This window comes from Sinocyclocheilus anshuiensis, unplaced genomic scaffold (assembly GCF_001515605.1).
Source record: "Sinocyclocheilus anshuiensis isolate Anshui unplaced genomic scaffold, SAMN03320099.WGS_v1.1 scaffold278, whole genome shotgun sequence".
NCBI classification, from domain to species: Eukaryota; Metazoa; Chordata; class Actinopteri; order Cypriniformes; family Cyprinidae; genus Sinocyclocheilus; species Sinocyclocheilus anshuiensis.
The window spans coordinates 520,345-544,597 of NW_015546072.1; the positions used below are offsets into that span (position 1 = coordinate 520,345).

At 37.9% G+C, this 24,253-nt stretch overlaps 1 protein-coding gene across 2 annotated transcripts in view; it reads right to left on the reverse strand.

Moving 5' to 3' along the window:
• LOC107699710 (protein FAM172A-like) overlaps positions 1 to 24,253 on the reverse strand; it is a 34,729-nt gene that overhangs the window by 3,986 nt on the left and 6,490 nt on the right. The window contains exons 2-3 of one of the 2 annotated variants that reach the window (XM_016501045.1): positions 16,912 to 17,031; positions 3,916 to 3,964 (exon numbers count right to left, since the gene is read on the reverse strand). In XM_016501045.1, coding sequence (XP_016356531.1) covers positions 3,953 to 3,964; positions 16,912 to 17,031 — 132 coding nt within the window. In that variant the 3' untranslated portion in view covers positions 3,916 to 3,952. Of the gene's footprint in view, positions 1 to 3,915; positions 3,965 to 16,911; positions 17,032 to 24,253 lie in introns of those variants that run through there. The other variant, XM_016501044.1, reaches the window with a different exon arrangement.

Sequence of the window (24,253 nt, forward strand, 5' to 3'; positions counted from 1 at the left end):
GTATTGTCTGTATATGATTCTAAGTACGTGGGTGTGTACGAAAGAAGCTATCCCTAATGTGTGTGTGCGAGCGCATGTTTGCTTTCAAACGTCAGTGTCAGGCCAAACCTCCCCTTTTTTCTGCATTGAGACTAGCTGCGGGGCTTTTTCAGATGGGCTCTCAGAAGAGACGTTTTGTTTAAACTTTCTGAGGCACTCACCCCATCCTTTCAGTCACAACTCCAAGTTGGAGGAGAAAAAAAGGGGGACCAATGGCTAATGAACGTGATGAAACCGCTCTCCTATCAGCTATCTGTTTCTAAAGCTCTGTCGAGCCTGCCGAAGGGAAAGAACTCCTGAACACCCCAAAAATGAGCCTCTGATACCCCCCTGTTCTCAAAGGCAGTCCAGCACCAGACGGCCGAAATTAATGGAAATATATAACAATCTGAAATTAACTTCCCATAGCCACCAGCAATGTTTTAACCAGGAGTTGAGGAGAAGAGAGGGTGAGTCTGTGAGAGGCTGGAAAGGAAAAAAAAAAAAAACCTATTACGGCTTCACAACCTCATCACACACACACACACACAGACAGCCTAAAAGAAAAGAAAGAAAAAATACTTTGTCCTACAAAATTATAAAATGTCTATTAAATAGAAAATTTCAGCTAATTCAATTATTCTTTATTTGCTAATAATTTGAGTGTCAAAACCATATTCATTATTTTATTTAAATCTTGATTTGAAAACAGTCTGAGAAATAAAAATGGTCAAGCAAAAAAAAAAAAAAAAAAACTAATACCAAAGCACCAAGAGTGTTATTTATCTTAGAAATAACAAGTATCTAAATTTCATTTAAAGACTCCTAAAAAGAACACAGTAATGATGTTTTAATTGATACAAATAACACATATATCACAAAACCAACTGCAGTAATTAGCATTCAACCAAATAAAAAGTAGCATTGTTGTACAATCCGTTTATTGATGGTTGTCAGTTCGATGCTTATTAGTATACTTAGTAGTATACTTTCTGATTAGCACAATATCTATTATTATGGCCCATTACTAGGGATGCTATTACAGAGAAAGCCCATGTCACTCAAGCACAAAGGGACAAAGTCTGGATTTCGCTAGAAAAGGGATTCAACGTACTAAATAGACCAAGAATGACCTTTCCCCCTACTACACCACTTACTGCAGAATTATCTTTTTAACTATTTAACTGCTGTCAGTGATTTGTCAGAGTGTGGTAATTACCAACCACAGCTGAGGACATTCAAGGAATAAAAAAAACATTTTATTTATTTCGTTTGAAACCACGGAAGACATTTATGTGCTGATAAAGGTAAGTACGAATGCAGTGATTATCTTGTCATTTGTGAATTTTTCTTCTGTGGTTATAATAGTGAGAAGCTAGTTTCTGCCGTTTCCTTTGTTTTTTGTCGTGTTTGACGCCTCTGGATGTGAAGAGCAATATTCATGGAGTTCGCAAACCGAGATGCGTCAATTATAGGAATAATAAAGTATCTTTTATATTGCTTTTAATTTTCTTCTTTGTTTTGGACGTTTGATCATTCAGAACTGTCACGTCAAAATGAAGCCATGCGTCTCAATTTCCAAGTCTCCAGAATGGCAATCCGTCGTCTGAGGTGCTGACTAACTCGCACTCTTGAGTTAAATGTCATCGATGAGTCAAATAAACTCGCTAGGCTATTGTTAGTATGTGTACGTGTGTGGAACACATGTGACCTGAATATGAGACGGCAGGTCAGTTTGAATGCCTCTGAGACGGATAAAACCAAAAATACAGGTACTAAAAAGCAGTATGGGCAAGGACTAGTGGTTCATCCTCAAGATCACATTAGTTCATTTTGTTTGGAGCAAAAAATGTAAGACAACTAGAGAGAAAGACAACAAAAAACAGGCTATGGGGTAAACTGTCCCGCTCAATTGTGAATGCAGATTGGAAAAGCAAGTGAAGAAATATCATTGTCCACACACACACACACACACCTACACTGCTCTCATCCACTTTAGTCTATGCAAAAGCAGCTACAAAGGATAAGCAGTGCCCCCTAGTGTTTTTATCAATGTGAAATGAGTCCAAATCAAGAATGTGTCCCCTAAGAGAGAAAAAGTGACCGCGATGAGGGGTAAATCGAGTTGTGGCATCACAGTGGAAAAGCCTAAGGAAGACCCGCTGGAAATGGAGAGAAGGGGGAGGAAAATGAGGGAGAAAAGGGGGAGAGTATAAGGTAAGAGGTTAGGGAAAGGGGGATTGGGCAGCTGTGGAAGGGTATATAGAGGAATTCTGACACTGTCAAGATAAGAAGTAGACTGTAATGATGCTTTTTGAAGGTGTGAGAGAGCAGGCCGAATAAAAGCAGACATCCGCCATAAGCCAAACACACACTACAAGACAGAAGCTCCCTTTTATATATAAAGTCTGTGACAAAAGCCCCAAAACGTAGCCAACACGCAATGCGTGTCGATTTCTGCTAGTATGCAACAACAAAAACATCAAACTGCTGCCCACATCTCTCAAAACAATGAAAGGCCTTTCTCCATATTGTTTGGTGACATGTTGAAAATCTGCTCTCATGTGCGAGTCTATGTGAGAACAAACTGCAGTTGGGGAGAATTATGAAATTGAAACTTCTAGTTTGCTATTGAAAGCCAAAGAGTTTATAAATGAACACAGGATGTCAAGCTTTAGTTTTGTAGTGTGCGTTTGGCTTTACTTGAGGAATTCCACAATGAGAAACTTGCAGCCTCATCCGATGCTGATTCAATCACATTGCTCATATTAATGTCCCACTCCACTGAGGGCCTACATCTCACATACACTCTTAAAAATAAAGATTCCAAAATGGGAGTTTTCACAGCGATGCCATAGAAGAACCAGTTTTGGTTCCCCAAAGAACCTTTCAGTGAACAGTTCTTAAAAGAACATTTTTTTCTTAGTGTGAAGAAGACTTTAATAATCTAAAGAACCTTTTTCCACTGTAAAGAACCTTTTGTGGAATGAAACGTTTCCATGGATGGTAAAGGTTCTTTGTGGAACTGTTGATGCCAATAAAGAACCTTTATTTTTTAAGAGTGTACATGGAGGTTCCATCTCTATGACATCTCAGTCTGACTTCAGGTATGTGTGCGTTTTTGCAAGTGCGCACACTTTTATGACCAGTAAAAAACCCACAGGCATCTGCAGTGGGACGCAGCCCCACACCACTGCCACAGTCATATGTCTTAAGATGACATCAAAAGAACACCACGAGCTGTTGATGCTCCTTTTACCATCTCTCCAGTATTTCACACAACCCACTGTAATTCACAGCACATAAAACCTTAAAACGGCACATAAAACAGTTCATCTCTTTTCAGTGTCGGCTTCCCGGGCTTAAAAATTAAATATGTTTTACCGCAGGTACATAACTAAAATATAGAGTTTAAAAAAAGGTCTCGTAAAAGATTCAAACAGGATTTGACTACGTGTTCAGAACGGGGAAGCTTGCATCTCTCCCTGCAGGAGCACTGCGGAGGCGAGCGGACTTCCACAGTAGGTCCAGATCTATAGAATAATCAGCATGGCATGGAGATGTGTGATATTATGAATACCCAGAATGCTCTCTTATGACATGTGGAGAGAAAGACGGCGAGAAATCTGGCCTAAATTGTTTGACTCGTTGAGCTCACCCCGCTATAAAACATGCTGACATTCAATCAGTTTAAAAACACATGGAGGGAAAGGCAGAATGCTGAATGAGAGAGGGAGGAATGAGTAAGAAAAAGCATACTGAGAAGGTAAAACATCTGAAACTCATGGAGAAACCGATATCCAACATCCTCTGAAGGTAAAGTTCAGTGACATTTGTAAAGTGTGGTGGTTTACCTTTCAGGAGAGCACTTTTACAGCCGTTTTTCTTTCTTTCAAGCCTCTTGTTTTCCTAAATATGATCATCCTAGTCCAATTTAAGCCCTTTCCTTAAAGAAAAAGAGTACACAAAAATTAAAATTCTGTCATCATTTACTCGCTCTCATGTCATTCCAAACCTGGATGACTTTCTTCTCTGGAACAAAAGAAGATTTTTGTCCAGACAGCAAATGTCAATGGTAACCAAAACTGTTTGGTTTCCAACATTCTTGTGTGTGTGTGTGTGTGTGTGTGTGTGTGTGTCATACAGGTTTAAAATGACATGTGAGTGAGTAAAGATGTGTGAGAACAGTAAGTAAATGATGACAGAATTTTAATTTATCCTGGTTGTAAATATTGCCTGCAAAAACTTTTGCACATAAAACAAAACAACTTGAAGCAATTTTTTCTCAGACACTGTGTCCTAACCAGAACGATTCCAGTGAAATCTTGCACAATGCAATAAATTCACTATACCATTCAGAAGATGGTGTTTCATGTACGATGTATAATGGAAGGAGAATTTGGACCAATCAGACTTCACTATCCATCACAACCAAGCAATTGACAAAATGCCCTTCATAGCTTGTTCATAGCTTGTTGTGCTTGGCCATAACAAAAACTTTACACTAACTAAAATGGAATAGATAGACGTTACTGATTTATCTGTTATTGCTTTATCATGTCACGCCTGGCTTCCAATTATGAAGTGGAGACAAAGCACAAGCGGAAAGAACAAAGAATATGTGTATGAGAGAGAGAGAAAGAGAGAGAGAGAGAGAGGCAGAGAGAGAAAGAGAAGGTGAAAATCAAATGAGAAAGATGGAGAGAAAAAAAGAGGGATGCTGTCCTCCTGGACTAGCCTTAGTCCCGTGTACAGACCTTGCCATAGGCTCAGAGGGAGAGAGATGAACGGAAGGAAAACCATAGAAAGGTGAAAGAGGGATTTGTTTGTTCCTGAGGTCATGTGCGGCACACAAAGCTCTCCAAGAGGAAATCAAGAGGAAGAAGAAGAGCAGTATGTTCAACTCTGTTAAAGATGACCTGCTTGTGAAGAGAAAGGTTCTCTTTAAGACACACTTCATTGTATATCTTTAATGTTCTTAATTACCTTTATCTCTCTTGAAATTATACATATTTCATAAACATAATGAAACTTTTTAGAACTTTATATAATTTCCCGCCCAAATCTAAAAACACTACCCTTCTTTTGAGTCAGTAAGATTTACAGTACTACTGTTTTTTTAAAGATTCTTATACTCACCAAGGCTGCATTTATTTGATCAAAAATACAGTAAAAACAGTAATACTGTGAAATATTATCACAATTTAAAATAGCTGTTTTCTATTTTAGCACATTTTAAAATACAATTTATTCCTGTGATAGCAAAGCTAAAATCTTACTATCATCAATGTTGAAAACAGTTGTGCTGCTTAATATTTTTGTGAAAACCATAATTCAGGATTCTTTGATAAATGGAAAGTTAAAAAGAATAGCATTTATTTGAAATAGAAACATTATAAATGTTTACTGTCACTTTTTATTAATTTAATGCATCCTTGCAGAAAACAAATATTAACCGCTTAATAACTTTATTGGTATCAACAACAAACTTAAGTTCTGTGACTAACTTCAAGGTTAGAGCCTTTTAATAGTAATGCATAAAAACAATATAACAGTAAAAGAGAACAATCTGAACAGATTCAGTGATTAAGTAAACTGTAACCAATACGGTCTATGATTCCTGACTCCCGTGTTTGATTCAGACTGGTTCCCCGATCCATTTTTTGACTCAGTGTATTATTCTTCTTTGTCCAGTTGTTTTCTCTCATCATTAAAAAATCCAATCTGAAAATCTGACATCTAAACTAAGCAGCACTACTTCTAAATAGTAGAGAATCACTGTTTCAGAAGGTGAAAAATAGTCAGAAAAATAAAATTCCACTGTTTTTTGTGCAAAACAACCTTTACTAACATTATAAGTAGACTTAAAACAAATATAAAGCTAAAAAAATGTATGTGTATGACTAAGCGCTAACTATAAAATATACGTGTGCTGCAACTCTAAACCATGTTCAATACCCATCCTGAACCGAGACATGAATACACATCACATGACCCTTCCCTCGCTCTTGGTAGCCCTCAGTGCAGCGACTAGGGGTGTGCCGATCCGATATTCATATCGGGTATCGGCTCCGATAGTGCAATTTTTCTCGGATAAAGTATCGGTCAGAGATGGCCGATCCAAATCCGAGATTTTTTTATTTTTCGATTGTGCGAATTATTCTGTTACTTCTGAAGCCATACGATAGCTTAATGTGAGCTACATATGAATATTTAAGTCCTTACATTAAAGTTCACACAAACTCTTTTCTCCGCTGTGGCTGTCAGTCATTCGTTCAGCCTTTTAACACTACCTTCTCAAGGATTTTAGAGATAAAAGGAAGATTAGAAATTGGCCTAAAATTTGAGAGAACTGTCACATCGAGATTAGATTTTTTCAACAATGGTTTAACAATAGCATGCTTTAGATATTCTGGAACAAATCCAACAGAAAGACTCTTATTTATTATTTCTAAGATACAAGGCCCAATAACATCAAAAACCTGAATAAGTAGGCGTGCTGGAAAAATGTCAGTTTCAGATGTGGTTGGTTTTAACTTCATAACCAGTTTATGAAGATTGTCTATCGAGATAGTTTCAAAGGCATTAAAAGATGAGGTACATCCTCATCCTGAATGTAGCCTTATTAAAAAATATGCTATACATTCAAAAGAAATTTATTTTAATTTTATAGTATATACTTAAACATATATATGAATGTTTTTAATGAATGGATTTTATAATACAAATAGCAATGTGTAACATTTACACAGAGATATATAAATTCTACATTTATTTAAATGGGGGGAAAAAAACTTCACTGGTATCGGATCGGTATCTGTATCGGCCAGTACCGAACCCTAGGTATCGGAATCGGTATCGGAGGTGAAAAAGGCGGATCGGAGCATCCCTAGCAGCGACTATTAAGATATTGGCGGCAAAGTTTCTTCCTCTTCTTTCTCCCACACGCCTTTCTCCTGCAGGTTGGGGAGGATGTGTTTGAGGTGAACTCTGCATAGCACTATCTCAGGGAAAAAAAACCAAAGTGATCAATGTGGAGAGGGGATGCGAGGTTCCCTAGGACAAGCCAATCAATGCATGAGAGGAACCTTGCCCAGGGCCCTTATGCAAATGGGGGCACGTCCGGTAACCCTGGGAGCCGACATGTGCATCAGATCAATTGGGCGCTGCATTAAAAACCTTACAAGCTATATCAGATGCCTGCCCACTAAATATGTAATGATGAACCACTTAAGATTTCACTGTGAACTCTTTAACTAGCGGCAGAGGCACATGTGTGAAAGCAAAAAGCTCGATCTGTACATCGAGATAGACGTACTGGATTAAATCGGACACTTGATTATTGTCGTTTGCTGCGGACAGCATACACCCACACTGGTAAATTTAGACTTGGAAATTAGGTTGAAGTATTCAAAATGGTACCGTGCCATAGATGCTAAACACAAGAGAATGCTAAAACAACTATATAAAGGCTATTTTACATTAGCATGGGATGAAATGAAGTGTCAAACAGACGTCTGAAATATGTCTGTCAAACCATGACAGGGCTCATCACGGATGTTCAATGGCTTATTGTAATACATAATTGCATATTCTATTAGGCGGTACTCATAGCGATATACATTCACATGCAAATGATTTCGTCCAGATGAACCACACAGAAGATGACAGACAATAAGCAGGCATAACAAACACGTCTATGTCAGCGCAGACCCATAAACACTGGTGCGCACGCCGCAATCTCGGAGTTACACATCAAATCAAAGTCTCTTCTCACTTCAAAGTGTATTCTGGATGCACACATTCCTGGAGCGTGTGTTATCGTCGGTGTGAAGATAGGCCACTCCACACAGGCGTTTGCTGATAGTTTATTTATAGAAATAGTGGAGCGGGGTGATTTCTCTTATCGTGCGCTCGTTTCGGCGTGAATTTATCCCTCCATCCATGTTTATGCGCTAAACTCTCTGAGCCTGTTAACAAGCAGCGGCTAATTAAGCTTGTGACAGAGAAAAGATGAAGTGGGGGAGGAAAAAATGAGAGAGGGAGGGAGAGAGACAGACAGAGAGAGAGTCTGATTTAAATGCATAAGGTTGACCTTACAGAACTGCGGCGGTGAAGGGATGCCCAACATTACTAAAGTTGAAAATAAAACCGTTTTAAGATGCAATAGAAATAAGACAGTAATGCAACAGTAAATTAAACCACAGCACAATAAGCAGCAATACAAAAAAAGAGCCATAATACACACAAATCAGACAAAACAGCAGAAATACAACACAAAACAATGAGAATAAGCCACAACACCAGAATTACTCAAATAATAGACTGTATACACAAAACAAATTTAGACCACAACAAAACAGAATTAAGACACAACACACTGGCAAACATAAATCACAGAACAACACACAGAAGTGACAATAAAACATTTGAGAGAGCGACACCATAACATAATTGTCATACGACACAACATGAATAAACTGCTTTTGGATTTGACATTGTGAAATATTGAAGTAGCTGTGTGTGAAAAAAATTTGTTCATAAGACAGAAGAAGATCTTGCCTGGAGATCTGTTCGTCTTTGTAATATTTAACAGATAGAGTGTCTATACTGTCTTTATATAGTCAATAAAACGCAGCTACTAGTGCTGGGCGGTATACTGGTTCATACCGAATACCGGTGTTTATTTTTGTTATGATATGAATTTTTAAAATACCGCAATACCGGTGTATGTCACTTAAACAACGTTCTGTCTAACAACATTTACTGAGCAGCATCAGAACTCATTTAACCCAAAACAGCTGACACACACTTCATGATCCTTCATGATAAACACAAACACCCACACATTAGATTCACATAACTATGACTTGGCTGTACAAATAAGCAGTTCTGCATTACCAGTACAAAATAATCACACAGTAATTGTAATGTTCTATTAAATGCATGTTCTATATTAAATGCCTAATATCATTACTATTATTTACATTATTACTAATGATATAGTCTTCAGCATATTATAAACTAGTTTCTAGTCGGCAACAAAAGTATTGTTTCAAAAAATTAATAGAAGAAAACCCATTCAAAGTAAGCATCCTTTATGCATTAGTTCCATATTTATGTACCGTGGTACAGTATTTATATCCAGAAATACCATGAAACAGATCTGCTGTGTATGTAGACAGTGAGATGGAAAGCTAATTATTCTTAGCACACACAGAACTCCACCCCCTCTGTGACCCTGTTTCAGCGTAACACACCTGGACGGCAAATTGATATCAATTAAAAGCCGCATGCGGACGTGCTTCCATTCTCCAAATCAATCTGTGCATGCTAGATTGCTCGTCATCTTCAAAAAACAAACAGAAATTAATGACAAAATGAGCCGGAAATATATAAATAAGCCACTGCCGAGCTGTAGTCAAAGCTCTCTCTCTGGTGAATCCCTCCCAACAGAAGTCCAGGAGGGAAAATTTGATTTGAAGCAGCCCGTCATAAATCAAATAAATTAATAAATAAATAAATAAATAACAGAAAATGGCTCAAACAGGCAGATAAAGAAAACAATGCCTGGGAGGAGGTAAAAAGGACAAAGGCAATCCACAGTGGGGGAAATCTTTTACAATGTTGATTGTCAGGATCTCTTTTCAAGCTACAGAAACGATCCACACACAGGGTCTGGGAAGACTGTCTGCTGTTAATCAGGGGAATTCTCCAAAAATGCTGAGGTCCAATGAAAGCATTTGTCTGTTGTGTGATTCATCCAATCGGGACTTGAACCCAGTTCACCATCACACCCGGTCAGACCTGATCATCAGTGCTCAAACAAATATCAACAAGTCTGAGCTTCAAGCGATGGCAAGTGTTTCAATCATTTTAGAGAAAAACACTAGGACTAGTCAATATCATCATATTCATTGCAGTTAAATAACTGAATTATTCTGAATGTATGGATAAAATACTTAAACTTGCATTTTTCTGAAAGAAATTAATACTTGTACTTAGCCAGGAGCATTGATTTCATTAAAAGTGACAGTAAAGCCATTTATAATGTTACAAACGATTTCTATGTTTTAAAGAAATGCTGTTATCTTTAACTATTTATTCATCAAAGAATCTTGAAAAAATGTATCACAGCTTACATAAAAATATTAAGCATCATGACTGTTTTCTAAATTAATAATAAGAAAGAAATCTCTGCAGTTGTGAATGTTTCATATTTCATATCAGTCTGCAGCCAGTGAATCAGCGAGATATCAGACCCACTTTTCCAAGCAGAAGGTTTTACAGTCAGCAGAGCTGTGTTTAAGACTTCAGTTTTAAGGCTGGAATACACTACATGACTTTTAAAATCTGAAGAGATTTTAAAACGCTAGGCATCATACATTTACCGACTTTGTGAACAGTCACAAAGGGAAAAACTGGGCATCATACACTACCAGACTTTAAAGTCAATCTGATCACAACAAAGTCACGCACCTTTTGCTAGGAGACATGTGACATTATGAAAACAATATGTGTTTTAAAATAGGCTGAAAATATCAAGCATGTTTGATATCCTCCGACTGGATGGAATCAAAGTCTGAAGCTAAAAAATTGGAGTTTGTGAAAATAATACATTATGGGATTTTCTATTAAATCTGTCAACTCAAATCTGCAGACTGGTTCTGACTGTCAGCAACTAGTGCCAACTTCTCCAGACTGTAAAAATCACGTAGTGTATTCCAGACCAGCATAACAGCATAAGAAACAATAAGAAAACGTGTATTCTGAAGTTCAGTTGACTATAGTGTTACAGGCCAAGATTCATGATTCAGGTAAAGAAGAGAAGCCAAACCCTTGGTGTCTAGACTGCAGCACCCCAGAGTGAAGTGGTTTTCAAGAAACTGAGCTCTGATGCTTCTCCATCAGGGACCAACAATTATGTTTACAATATAAAAACCTCTAATACCTCTTTACTTGTAACTTGCAATTGAAGTGTTTTATATCCTGATCCACACACACACACACACACACACACAGGTGTTTGAGCTTTTTACCTGAACCTGTGAGTGCACAACGACACCCAATGACACATATATTTGATCCATTTATTTCATCTAAGCTGTGGGCACCCACACACTGGTGCACTGGGAGGCAGATGTATGATTGCATAACTCGTTACATAATGTGCCCCATCTTCTCCAATCCGGCTGCTCTTTTCTCTGCCAGAGAGTCAGGAAGGTTACACGGAGCTGAGCTCTGCCCTGACGGCTGCTCTGACAGGCCTCCAGCTAGACTCATAGATGAAAGCAACTGCTGCAGCAATCAAACAACATCAGATGGAGAAGGAGAAGGATATGGGACAGGTATGATCAGGTGAGATGAAGGGGATTGAACCACAACTGGATTTGCTTCAGGACCCAAACTTTACACTGGACATCAAGTGGCAAGTCAATATGGTTCCACAAAATTAAACAGAAATGGCCTAAGAGATTCTGAAGTGTACATTTTGCTATCCCATGGGTGAAGATGATTGTAATGATTCAACAGATTTGGAAAAATGTAGGGTAAAACAGTTTTCGCACAAGCATTCTTCTGCTGATGTGGATGGAACACCACATTAAATTACATTTTATTAGCATGCATATTTATTAAATGCACCACAACAACGCTACCGAATCTACAGTGTGAAACAGACAGTCCAATCAGTGTAGTATGATTACCGAACAAATGACTCTTAAGAGCCAGTTCTTCTTAGTGAATCAAACACATACTGCACAACTAGTGTAGTCCGATTCCCATGTAAACGATCCTAATTGGTCTGTTCTTTTTAGCGAATCAAACATGTAAAGTACAACTAATGTCGTAAGATTTCAGAACAAATTATTCTAATGAGTCCGATCTCAATGAATCAAACAAACACTGCACAACTAGTGTAGTAAAATTCCCAAACAATTTTTTTAAATACATCAAACACACACTGCACAACTAGTGTAGTAAGATTCCCGAACAAATTATTCTAATGAGTCAAACCTTTTTAATAAGTCAAACACACATTGCACAACTAGTGTAGTAAGATTCCAGAACAAATAATTCTAATGAGTCAAATCTTTTTTAATAAATTAAATGCATGCTGCACAACTAATGTAGTAAGATTCTCAAACTAATTATTTGAATGAGTCCGATGTTTTTATAGTGTAGTCCAATTCCCAAACATATGATTCTAAAGAGTCAGTTCTTTTAATGAATCAAGCACGCTCAGTTTACAGCTTGTAAGACTTAAATCAGTTCAATTACTGACTGTTTATGACAACATGTGGTTAAAGATACACATTATGAATAGTGACCAGAAACCTTTAAGTAACCAGAATGATTAAAAGGAATATGAAACAGAATAATTTCATTATTTTTGGTTTCCATTACTAATTATAGATCAATGAATACGAGCCACAGGACAATGTCAACATGGTGGATGCAGTATATCTGGTAATGTATTCATACTACACATTAATGGTTGATAAGTTCAAATTCAGTACATACTATGAAGCAACAGGAATTCAAGCGCAGCCATAGAGTCAGAAGAAGGAAAAACAGAGTGTCAGAGAGTGAAGAGAGAACAGTTTGTCTACAGTCTCCTCAAACTCAGAATTCATGGCACAGATATGACAAGAAACAGAGACAGTTGAATCAGGCACACAGAGATGGAAGAGTGAGTCCTGACATAAAGCTATCCAACCCTGACGCACCACTCTTACTTAAAGGCACACTTTGATGTATCTATAATTACTACATACTGCCTTCGAAAAGAAATCGAATTTCAATGAAAAGAAAGAGAGGGAGAGAGAGGCAACATGCTGGAGACATTAATCCGCCTGTGTTTGATGTGCCTGATCAGAAACATGTTTGTTAGGAGTTAAAGGGAGCAGTAATTAAGCCACAGACGGCCTGTTTTCAGGCAATCTGCTATGACCGGCCCTCTCATTAGATAGGGTTACAGTCAATGAAATGTACAGATGATTTGAGTTCTTGTTAGTGTAATGTTAAATGAATGAATGAATGAATAAATAAAAACTAAAATAAATACTAATTTTATTCAAGTTTCGCTTGAGGAGTTACCAGTGCATTTACAAAACTATAAAAAATAATATGTCAAACAGCTGAAACGATTAAACAATTTTGACTTGAGATGTTATACAACATTATTCATGAGATCTATACAGATAATATGTGTTTTTGACGACTAAGTTCAGTCCTCCAGTCATCCAATTCATCAGAATATACCTGCCACTCATTACCAGAGATTACCAAACCAATGAAAGGCATAAGCATGGTTTGTATATGAAATAGTGTGTATAAGTGAGCATTCCGTCTATGTGTGTGTGTGTGTGTTTGGAAATGAGAAAAGGGGGGAAAACAGGGATGCATCAGAGAAAGGTGGCTAAACAGATCTCTGGAGGAAGACCGCCATGCTTCCACCAGCGAGGGGCTGTCACGGCCACAACGCCACATAAATATTTAACAGTTATATTCAAATTACGAAACACAGAGACTCCTGCCTCAGATAAAAACACATATTCCTGGAATTATCAGAGGAATGCTAAATCGTGGCCATCCGTTCCACGCTCCCTTTTCTCACTTTAAAAGAAAAGAGGAACGGGTTCATGAAAAGGTGTAGGAGTGTGTGTGTAAGAAAGAAGAAAGTGTGTGTTTATGTTAGGTCAAAGGTTAGCCAGAGTGCTCCTGGGGAAGTTGTCCTTACAATGCACACACCTAGACTAGAGATTGAGACAAGCTACCTGACCTTCGACCCCAGAGGTGATGTAACACAGGGTACATAGCTGAAAACTGTTCACGAGGTTCAGGTAAAAGGTTAGTTCATCAAAGAAAATGTGGTCATCATTTTCTCTTTGTGTCATTCGAAACAAGTATGACTGAATTTCATCCTTGAAAACAAAAGAGAATGATCTTAATAATCTGTGCCATATAATGAGGCATTAGCTGTCAAGGACTATATAGCACCGTAAAAGTAGCTCATAAGACTTATACATTATATTTCAAGTCTTGTAAAATCATAGAATAGATAGAAATCTTCACCTCCACTATAGTTCTCAGAAGTTCTTGCTTGAGATTGATCATGTGAAATACAACAACCAATTCCGTTTGCCATCAATGACTTCAAAACTTGTTTCAGCATATTCGGTAGGATGAAAAATGGGTTGAGAAGAAAAAAAAGTGCACATTTACAGTAAAAGAATGAAACGTGAAGCCACTAAGAACCTTTAAGCATCTAGTGCCACCATTTCCTAGACATAAAACATACCTGGAGCCTCCAGAAGTACATCTCTGGACCGTTTCAGGTGGCAGAAGAACTGAAAATCAACTCCCAACTACTACCAGTTTCTGGAAGACGCTTTCTTCAAACATTGGAACAATTTAAGAGAATACAAGAAGACAATGCTAGTAAAAAAGCTAGTTCATGCATTCATGACCTCTAGACTGGACTATTGTAATGCACTGCTAGGTGGTTGTCCTGCATCTTCAATAAACAAGCTAGAGGTAGTCCAAAATGCAGCGGCTAGAGTCCTTACCAGGTCAAGAAAATATGATCATATTACCCCAATTTTACAGTCTCTGCACTGGCTACCTATTAAGTTCCGTATCAGCTACAAAATATTATTTCTTGCCTATAAGGCCCTTAATGGGTTAGCTCCTGCGTACCTAACTAGTCTTCTACCACGCTACAATCCATCACGCTCCCTAAGGTCGCAAAACTCTGGACTTTTGGTAGTACCTAGGATAGCAAAGTCCACTAAAGGAGGTATTTGGCTCCCAAACTCTGGAATAGCCTTCCTAATAACGTTTGGGGTTCAGACACACTCTCTCTGTTTAAATCTAGATTAAAGGGAGAGTAAAGAGTCTCCTCATGCCGTGTAGTTGTTGTCATGTTGATGAAAGGCCGTTAAATGAAAGTACATGCGACAGCTATTGTCCGGAGCGGCCTGACTGCTTTCTGTTTCTCTGTGATGTTTCGTCTCTTTCTGGTGTCTCTGATCGCATTTTCTCTCCCTTCCAGCTGGAGATTTACATAACTGAGGGAACGCACTCGACCGAGGAGGATAGTGAGTGTTCATTACAACAACGAAATGTTCAAACAGCCCTCGGGCTCAGATGTTCTCTACTCAAGTGCATGAACGCACAATCTTGTTTTCATGAGTGCATTTAAAAATGCACCAGATAACATGTTGATGCACTGTATGTGTAGCTAAGAGTAGGTTTTGGGGATTTCTTTTAGGTCTAGTACTGAATGTGTAGTAAGCAGGGTGGCATGATGCTGATAGTAAACTCTATATACATTAAACTATTTAATTACAGTAAATAATACGCACACACAATTACTGAAATGAAATGCTTTCCGATTTTCATTATAAAATTCACTTAGGGTGTGTTCACACTTGTAGTTTGGTTCATTTGGTCCGGACCAAAACGGAAAATAATACATTTGGTCCTGGTCCGCTAAGCGTTCACATTGGCATTTTTGACAGCAAACCTAAAGACACCGAACCTAAAGGCATAGTGATACGTTCACAACCTGATTGGTCGGCTTGAATGACGTATATATCGTGATGGAACTCACCGAACTGTGTCTAGATTAAAGACACATCTCTTTGGCCAAGCATTCAAATAATGCATCTCATAATCTTTTACTGCAGTTATATCTGATCAAATGCACATTATTATTCTTTAGTTTGGGTTAAACAAATAAATTTTGCTTGGTTGGAACAGCTGCTACGCTAATTATGTCTCCATTTGTTTCTCTGTTTTTGCCACGGATGTAACTAGGATTTACACAAGCTTCAGTCTGGATCCAGAACACCTGAGAAGAGATGATGCCAACCCCTCAGAGGACCTCAGATGATGTCAACCCTGAAACAACATACAGAACTACCACATTTTGCTATAAGTTTGATTGCATCATATAATATTTGCTGTTAATAGTGTTCATCGTCCATCATCGTTTGATTACGTCTTTAATTGATTTTTCCGTACATTTCTGCCATATGTACATTAACTGACAGTCACCACTGATAAGCTACCACTAAATATTGTTGACCCTTAATTTGCTGTAAAGTTGCTTTGCAACAATTTGTATCATGAAAAGCGCTATACAAATAAAACTTGAATTGAATTGACAATGACCTTAATGTAGGACAATGCTCTAACCTGATGGAGATCTTCTCAAACATAAGATTTAGTGAGGGGGAAAAGTAACTATCTTTGAACAGGCCAAGAAAATGACAGATCCAACAGATGGGAGGTTCATTAAAGGCACTGAAAATAAGGATGTCTATATTGGCCCCAAAATGTTATAAATGGTCAATATGTTATTAGATTACAAATAATTATTATATGTTTTTTATTAGTTAATTATTAAAGCATTTTTTTCTATTTAAGGTTAATGGGAAAATTATGTAATCTAGTTGCCTAATAATTGCACAAATTTATTAATAAAAAAAAATTATGACCAAATTTTCTTTTTAGGGTGCATTAACCCTATTTACACAAAACATTTTTTAGACCAAATGAGAGACTATGACTTCTTTCTCTTTTCTCTCAGGGTCTGTTGTTATGCATACTTGTCTACATGCTTTAACAGAGCTGTAGCTCTCATTGCAGTTTCTCATTCTTTCTTCATCCTCCCTCCCGCTCAAGGAAGTGGATAGTGCCTTAGGACAAGGATGAACTGGTTTGTTTACAAAAGCAGCACTTTCTCAAAGAAACTAAGTGTTATTTATTTTTAATCATTTCGCTCTCTCTTCTGCTGCTTTTCCCACCGGTGAAGACAACTGTGTGTGTGTTGAGGGAGTGGGGGGGGAGGGCTTTTCATAATAATAACCTCTAACAAATACTTACCAAATTCACAAATGACAAGCCGCCATAGCTGTGTGCCACGATGAGGACGTTTTTCGCAAGTGATTTAGAGATGAAGTGGTCCCACACATAGAGTGTGTGTTCCTCAGGAGTGCTGTTTTCCTGTAAAGACAAAGTGGGAATAACTGAAGTTAAAGGGGTCTTATAATGAGAAATAGAATTTTCCTTGAAATTTTAAAACAGGAGTTTTAAAGGGGCTACAAGGGAGTGCTTGAGGGTCCATGGAAAAGTTTAGAGATATACAGGGAAATAAATAAATAAGATAAAAAAAAAGATTAAAAGTTGATATATGTGGATACCCCTTTTAATGAACTCACTAATATTTTAATCAAAATGTAGGCCTATATTTACATAAAATAAAAACGGTAAAATATACAGAATATACGATCTACTAAAACACATTTTATTTTTTTTAAAATAACAAAGATTTGACCTTTAAGTTAGCCTGAAGACAGCACCCATAAACTCACACACAGCCACATTCACACAGTTAAATATATCTTACTCAATCAATGAATCTTGCATACTGCAAATGCCTCCAATGCAAAACTCAATAGATTGTGTGACGTCAAGTTTAAATCTTAATTTGTACCCCGCTGACTGATCAATACGGCGTCTATAGGAGCGATAAACACATAATCGGCCTACATGGGAAGGTCACACAAGCAGGGCACAAACACAACACTCGTAATTAACACTGGCCTGGGGTTATAACGCTCTACGAATGTGAGGCGAGAGAGAGAAAGAAGAAAAAGGGCATTCATTCATTCACTGGCGCATGCAACATCGATCTGCGTGTTTGTTTGCAAATACGGCAATCGTTTAAATGTAGAATAACAACTAAATTAGAGGAAAATCGCTAGCAACAACTGAGTGAACGTGGGTGTCGGTGACATAAAACGGCGAATATGGCAGCTATACAGCTGCATGATATAAAGAGCTGGCCTTATCGCAATCAGCTCCTGAAAGTTTGCAGCCTTGCCCTGAGTTTAGCCTCTCTCTCATGATCTTGCATCAGCTCTCCCACATTGATTAGCTTTTTGAAAAGCACAATAATAAGTGAATTAGAGCTGAAGGAGCTGGCAGGAGGGAAGAGATTTCCTGTCACCGAGATGGCTTGTGTTGGCGAGGGGACACAGATATGAAAGTAAATAAACAGGCTGGTGGGAGGGGGGGGGTTACGGCGTGATGCAACTGGCAGAAAGCGCTGAGCCCAGATCTCCTTGGACGGCTGGGAGGTGGGTGCAGGGCGGTGAAAACGGGGACGAGTCTGCATGTCTTTCTGTCGCACCCTCAGACATCAAAGCGTTTTGAAGAACCAAAGCTGAGTCATCATCACAGTGCAGCGCATTTCATATTCATAAAGCTCTCAGTGCTCACACACGCAAGCCAGGACACATGGCCAAAAAGAGATGTAGTGGCCAGTAATTCGTTTATATCCACTCACTAAATAAAAGTCCCTGGTCTTATTGTATCTTATTGATGTAACCAATGCCATGCGGGCAGGAAAACACAAAAAGTGGCAGGCACAAGTCAGTAGAGTCCACCCTTAAGTCTATATACTAACTAATTAAAAGAGGCAAAATACTATTTTAAATAATACACTTACACAATAAGATATGCACTTATACAACATACAGTATGCACAGATGTGTGACAGCGCTATTAAACATACATTAAAAGTCACGTAGCATAAAAGCTAAGGTAGCTTTTGGTTTGCATGTAGACACTTGTTGAGGCTATTTTTTCAGTTCAGCCTTAAAAAACAAAACAAAATAAAAAAAAAAACAACAACAACAACAGAACAGAACAGAACAGGGGGAGTATTCCAGAAAGCAGGTTATGTGACATACCCAGGTATGTTTAAGTGTAAGTAAGCGGATAAACTCAGCTTTCGGTTCCAAAAACGGAGGCAACTTTCAGGGTATGTAAGTAGCCATAGCATTTGACGAGACTCCAGTGGGTGTGACAGATACCGAAAATTTGATGAAAATACATATCTGATATGACTTATTATATAATATAATTAGCATCAAACAAACAATATAATTCTTATTCTCAAGGATTAAAGATTAAACGGAGAATAAAAAGAGAAAAATGATTGCACAGCCACCTGTTAGGTGGCGATATGAACCAAATATGCAAACGGCATTTGAACAAAAGAAGAAGAAAGAAGACGCATGGCGTGGTTTTTCTGAGCGTTCGTTTCCATAGTGACTCGTCGATTCGTCACTCTGTTGAGAATGTCTTGCATGTTAACCAGGAACATACTCGGTGTTGAATGAACTTACTCCCGGACGCGTTTTTGGAACCAGCATACCTCGAGTAAGCAAGGTTTGGGTTAAGCAACCGAAAGTTCAGGGTTTGGCAGATGGTAAGTTAACCTTGCTTTCTGGAATACACCTCAGAACAAAACAAAACAAAACAAAACAAAACACAAAGCACTAGGGATGTAACAATTCACTCAACTCACGATTCGATTCACGATTTTGATTTCACGATTCACAATTTATTTATTTTTTTTACAAAATGAGATTTAAGACAAATTATAAATTAAATGTGTCCTTTTATTATTGCTTGGACAAAATGCTGCACGTTTCTTTCTGAAATTGAAATATAACACTATAGTAATATACTAATAGCACTTGCATATTAACCGATTTGAATCGTCACATATTTTAATGGATTTTCAACCGGCTCGCGGTTAATCGTTACATCCCTACAAAGCACACAAAAGAAAACAAAAGAAAAAAACAAAACACAACAAAAAACAACAAAATAAAATAACAAAAAATAAAATATTTGCTGTAATTTTCATGACTGTTTAAAAAAAATGTTTACACAGAAGTTACAAATTACAAATGCAATTACAAGAGTGCATCTTGGAAGGTTATTTTATAGTGAAGCAAACAAACTGAACGTTATGCTGTTCTGTCTGTGCATAAGTGTGTGTTTTTTAATAAATGAAGTCTCCACTATTGCACAAGGGTGATGCCACACAAAACCAGGTAACATCCCCCTCCCCTTATCACCCCGGCACAGAGTCTGACACCTGGCCCATACGTACACACAAGCACATACAGACCACCGACTCCCTCCAACCCTTCCCCTATGATTGACTACCTCCTCTGATAGAGCCCACACTTATCTAAACAGCATTTGCATATTTGTGTAATTATTTCCTAGGGTTAATTAGCTCCTGCGAAACAATACATCCGTAGAGACCAGTTCCTGGTGACAGGTTCACCCTCTATCTCTCTCTCTCTCTCTCTCTCTCTCTCGCTGTCAGCCTTCATCTCATCCATGCATGCACAAGACCTGGAAGACTCCCAGAGTGTGCAGACCTGTTGCACATGTCTCAATGTTTCTGAATACGTATGGATGTAACTTTCTGCATCGCTAGCATCACCAAAAACAATTGCAAAAATAATGACAAGATCCTCAAACGCTCTCTTTGTCTCCCATTGCATGGACAAACTGAAAGTCAACCTATGTATGCCATAGTTATCAATGACTGCATATTAAGCTAGGATTTAAAATAAATAAATGAATAATTTCAGTTTTAAAATGTATACATTCTCACGATCATTCTCATGATCATTATTTATTAATGCATTAATATTAATTATATTTATTTAATTCTAGAGATTTTGCAATGAACTTAAATATCATGCAGAAAGAAAGAAAGAAAGAAAGAAAGAAAGAAAGAAAGAAAGAAAGATTGAAAGAAAGAAAGAAAGAAAGAAAGAAAGAAAGAAAGAAAGAAAGAAAGAAAGAAAGAAAGAAAGAAAGAAAGAAAGAAAGAAAGAAAGAAAGAAAGAAAGAAAGAAAGAAAGAAAGAAAGAAAGAAAGATTGTGAATAAAATTAGTTATAGACAGAGTGCATAAAGATTGTGAATAAAATTAGTTATAGACAGAGTGCATCATGTCACACTGTAAGACACTGCCGTTGCACTGCAGGTTTTTTTCAAGCTGTTAAACTATTTTAACTGTTGCCAATGGTTAGTTGCCCACATGCTAGTTTCCAGGTAAACACATAAATTCTTATTTAAGGCTGAAAATCTCTCTTTCTATTATGCAGAGTCAAGACTTAGTTCAAGACTAAGAAAATTAACATGGAGTAAATCCACATAAATATTCAACGTCTTCACTGGCTGTTTGGAACAGCATACTAACATACTGTACTTTTGCTAAACAGTATATATATATATATATATATATATATAGCACTGTATGCAGTTTTCTATATGCAGACAAACAATATCCGGATGACTCACCACAGTGCATTTGCCTAAACGTACAGAAGACAAACTGCTCTGGATATTGTATCCCACAATGCAAGGAGCTCATATTGACCTTCTACTTCCAGTGTGACAAATTAACATAGCAATAATTAATAAATAAATATTTAGATATCACTTTTCACACACAAGTAACATCTGCCACATTTTGTCCACCACCTATTTTTTGCCTATTTAAAACTGGATTTAGCTCCACGGGACTCAATAAACTGTAAACTGACATTTTTAAGGTAATTCAAATATGTAATTCAAAAAAAGTCATTAACAAAACTTTTTCGTTTTCTTCTTCTTCTTATCATATTTCACTCCATATTGCTCATTTTAATGTTTTTTTTTTTATCACAGCAAGACAATCTCACATCTCACTTGAAATTGCTTACAAAAATAAAACAAAAATAATAATAATTAGATAATTGTATATTCACAGGCAAAATCCAACTTAATAATGTCGATCCACTAAAAATGAATGAAAGTCCTGTCAAACCACATGCCATGTCAACAGCACATGTACATTATGTGACCACATGCATGTCTGTCAGCGTAAACGTATCTCAATTGACAGACTGCGGTTTCCTCAGTTTCACCTCAACAACATCTGTCATTATCTGTTATAACAGCGCACTATTTGAGTTTTTCTCTTTTCCTTCTCTTATCAATTTAATACACTTCTTGGAAATACTCCACACAATCTGAGCAAAGTCGTTTGGAGGTGTCCCACACTCTGCAAACCCCTTGAATTGGCATATAGGATGTGAGCACAGCTTCTAAAATAAATTCTTCCTTTTTTGCAGCATGACAGATTCTTCCTGCACATCTTTCTCTCTATCACCTTCATTGTCAGCAATCAGAAGAAAAATGCCATTAAATGAAGATTCACAGCTCCATTTTAGATCCACAATGAGCGTAACTCCAGCCCCATTTGAAAATGTAATTTATTCCTGTTACTTCCATTTTTCGTCCTTACTCAAGCCTTCAGTGTCACATGATCCTTCAGAAATTATTTTAATATGCTGATTTGGTGCTCAAGAAACATCGATGCTGAAAACATTTGTGCTGCTTAATATTCTTTATGGAAACCATGATATTTTTATCGATACATTTTTGATTTAAAGTTCCGAATTAACATTACTTTTAATCTCTAGTCTGTACGTACTACTTGTCCTAATCAGACCAAGAACTTTTTTCACGACATTCCGATTGCTAAGTATCACCTTTAAAAAGCTCAATCGGAACAAACAAGCCAAACTCTTTCTAGCCGCACTGGGCAAACACAATCCTCTCAGCTCATTTCAATGGCCAGTAGTAGCTTTTCTGCAGGACATGGGATTATTTTCATTTAGTTAAACGATTAAACATTAAACAATCCAAGGAGGTAACTGCGTGTTTTGTATTATCACCGGAGCCATTAGAATGTGGACCTACTTTCCCGGTGTTTGCCGAGATTCACATTAAGTGCCTCAAACGTCCGTTAGCCTGTCGCTAGCTCCACATGGCTAGCGTTTACAGAGACCGCGGACTGATAGTAAGAAATAGGAGTCTGGGAAAGCCGATAATGCTGAGGGATTTGAAAGTTGGCAGTGTGAGTGCTGGGTTTGTATACTCGGATAAGGCTGAGACTGGGTTTCATGGCGGCGCGTGGACTTCCTGATAGCGCTGTTAGCGTGCATGGAACACTAGACGCCTCGGGCTGGCAAAATGAGCACTGGCACTCACTTCCTGCAGATTTGCCGTCAACACCTGGCCAGTTCCAGACAAGGTGCTCCTTCAGAAAAGAGTGTGACCGCGGCAGGAGCCCTCATATCTAGCGGAGGGAAAAGGGGGGAGAGAACACAAACCAAGGAGATGACTTGAAAATCACAAGTAATTAACGACTAGCGAGCTCACCGAAAGCCAGTAAGATGACAAAAGAGGCCAACGGAGAAGATGTGGGCAGAATATCAACATGCTTAGGGAAAACAGGAAATTAAAACGGCATGGGGCGGGGGGGGTTACAGACCCCCTAAGAGGGCTCTTAAATAAAGGAGGTGGAGGTATGATGCTGATAAACACGAGACTGTACTGTGATAGCGCTGTGACCTTGTTAGCATGGAGCTAATCTCGACCAAATTTGCTAGTGCATTGTTTCAAATCAATATCTCATTAACAAACTACAAAGGCCTAGGCAAAAGACAGCTCCTGGCTGCATGTGGGCAGAAAGGTCATCTCTGTGACATCTCAACCTGTCTCACTCAAAGCCTGTGATTGTCAGATTAAATTACTGCCTTGCTTTAATTGATGTTAGTGGGAAGAAGGCACAGACAGTGGTTCGTGTGTCGTTTGGTGGTGAAGGCCTGCTGTGAAGGCCCTTGGTTTGGCTTCTGACAGCAGATTGGATGTGTTTCTTGGTTGACCTAACGGGAAGATTGGGAGCAGACATCAGAGCCGAGTTACAGCGGGATTCACCCCGAGAGCCGTTACAATGCACAGCTTCAGCGAGAGGAGATCTCAGACGGTGGCAAGGGTTGACAAGCAGTTCATATGCAAAAATAACAGGACAACACGCACATACGGGCACATGGAGACAGCTGCCTCAGACACACAGTCACTTCACATTCTCTCTCACTTTCTCTCTCTAAATATTTATAAATAACTAGAGAGTAGATCAATCTGCCAATTTTTTTAATTGTCATTTCCTTTTTTACTTTTCATTCATACTATGAAAATCACTCTATGTAACTTGTAAAAGATAAACACAGGTCTATATGAATCATATGTTTCCAGGTTCCAAAATCTACTGTCTGTAAGCACCAAATTGTGCAAAATTTGGCTTTGGTGAGTAAAATAAAATAAAAAGTTACTGCAACTCAGAACAGAAGCATTATACATGGTTTAAAACACTGTATGAATGATTGTCATTTACTGTCAGAAACCTTTGCCATCCAAAGTTTATCTAAGAGGTTTAAGTTTATGTAGCATATTTTATTTTATAGTTTTTTTTTTCTCTCCACATGTGGTGGCACATATATGGAATTTGCTTTTTATAT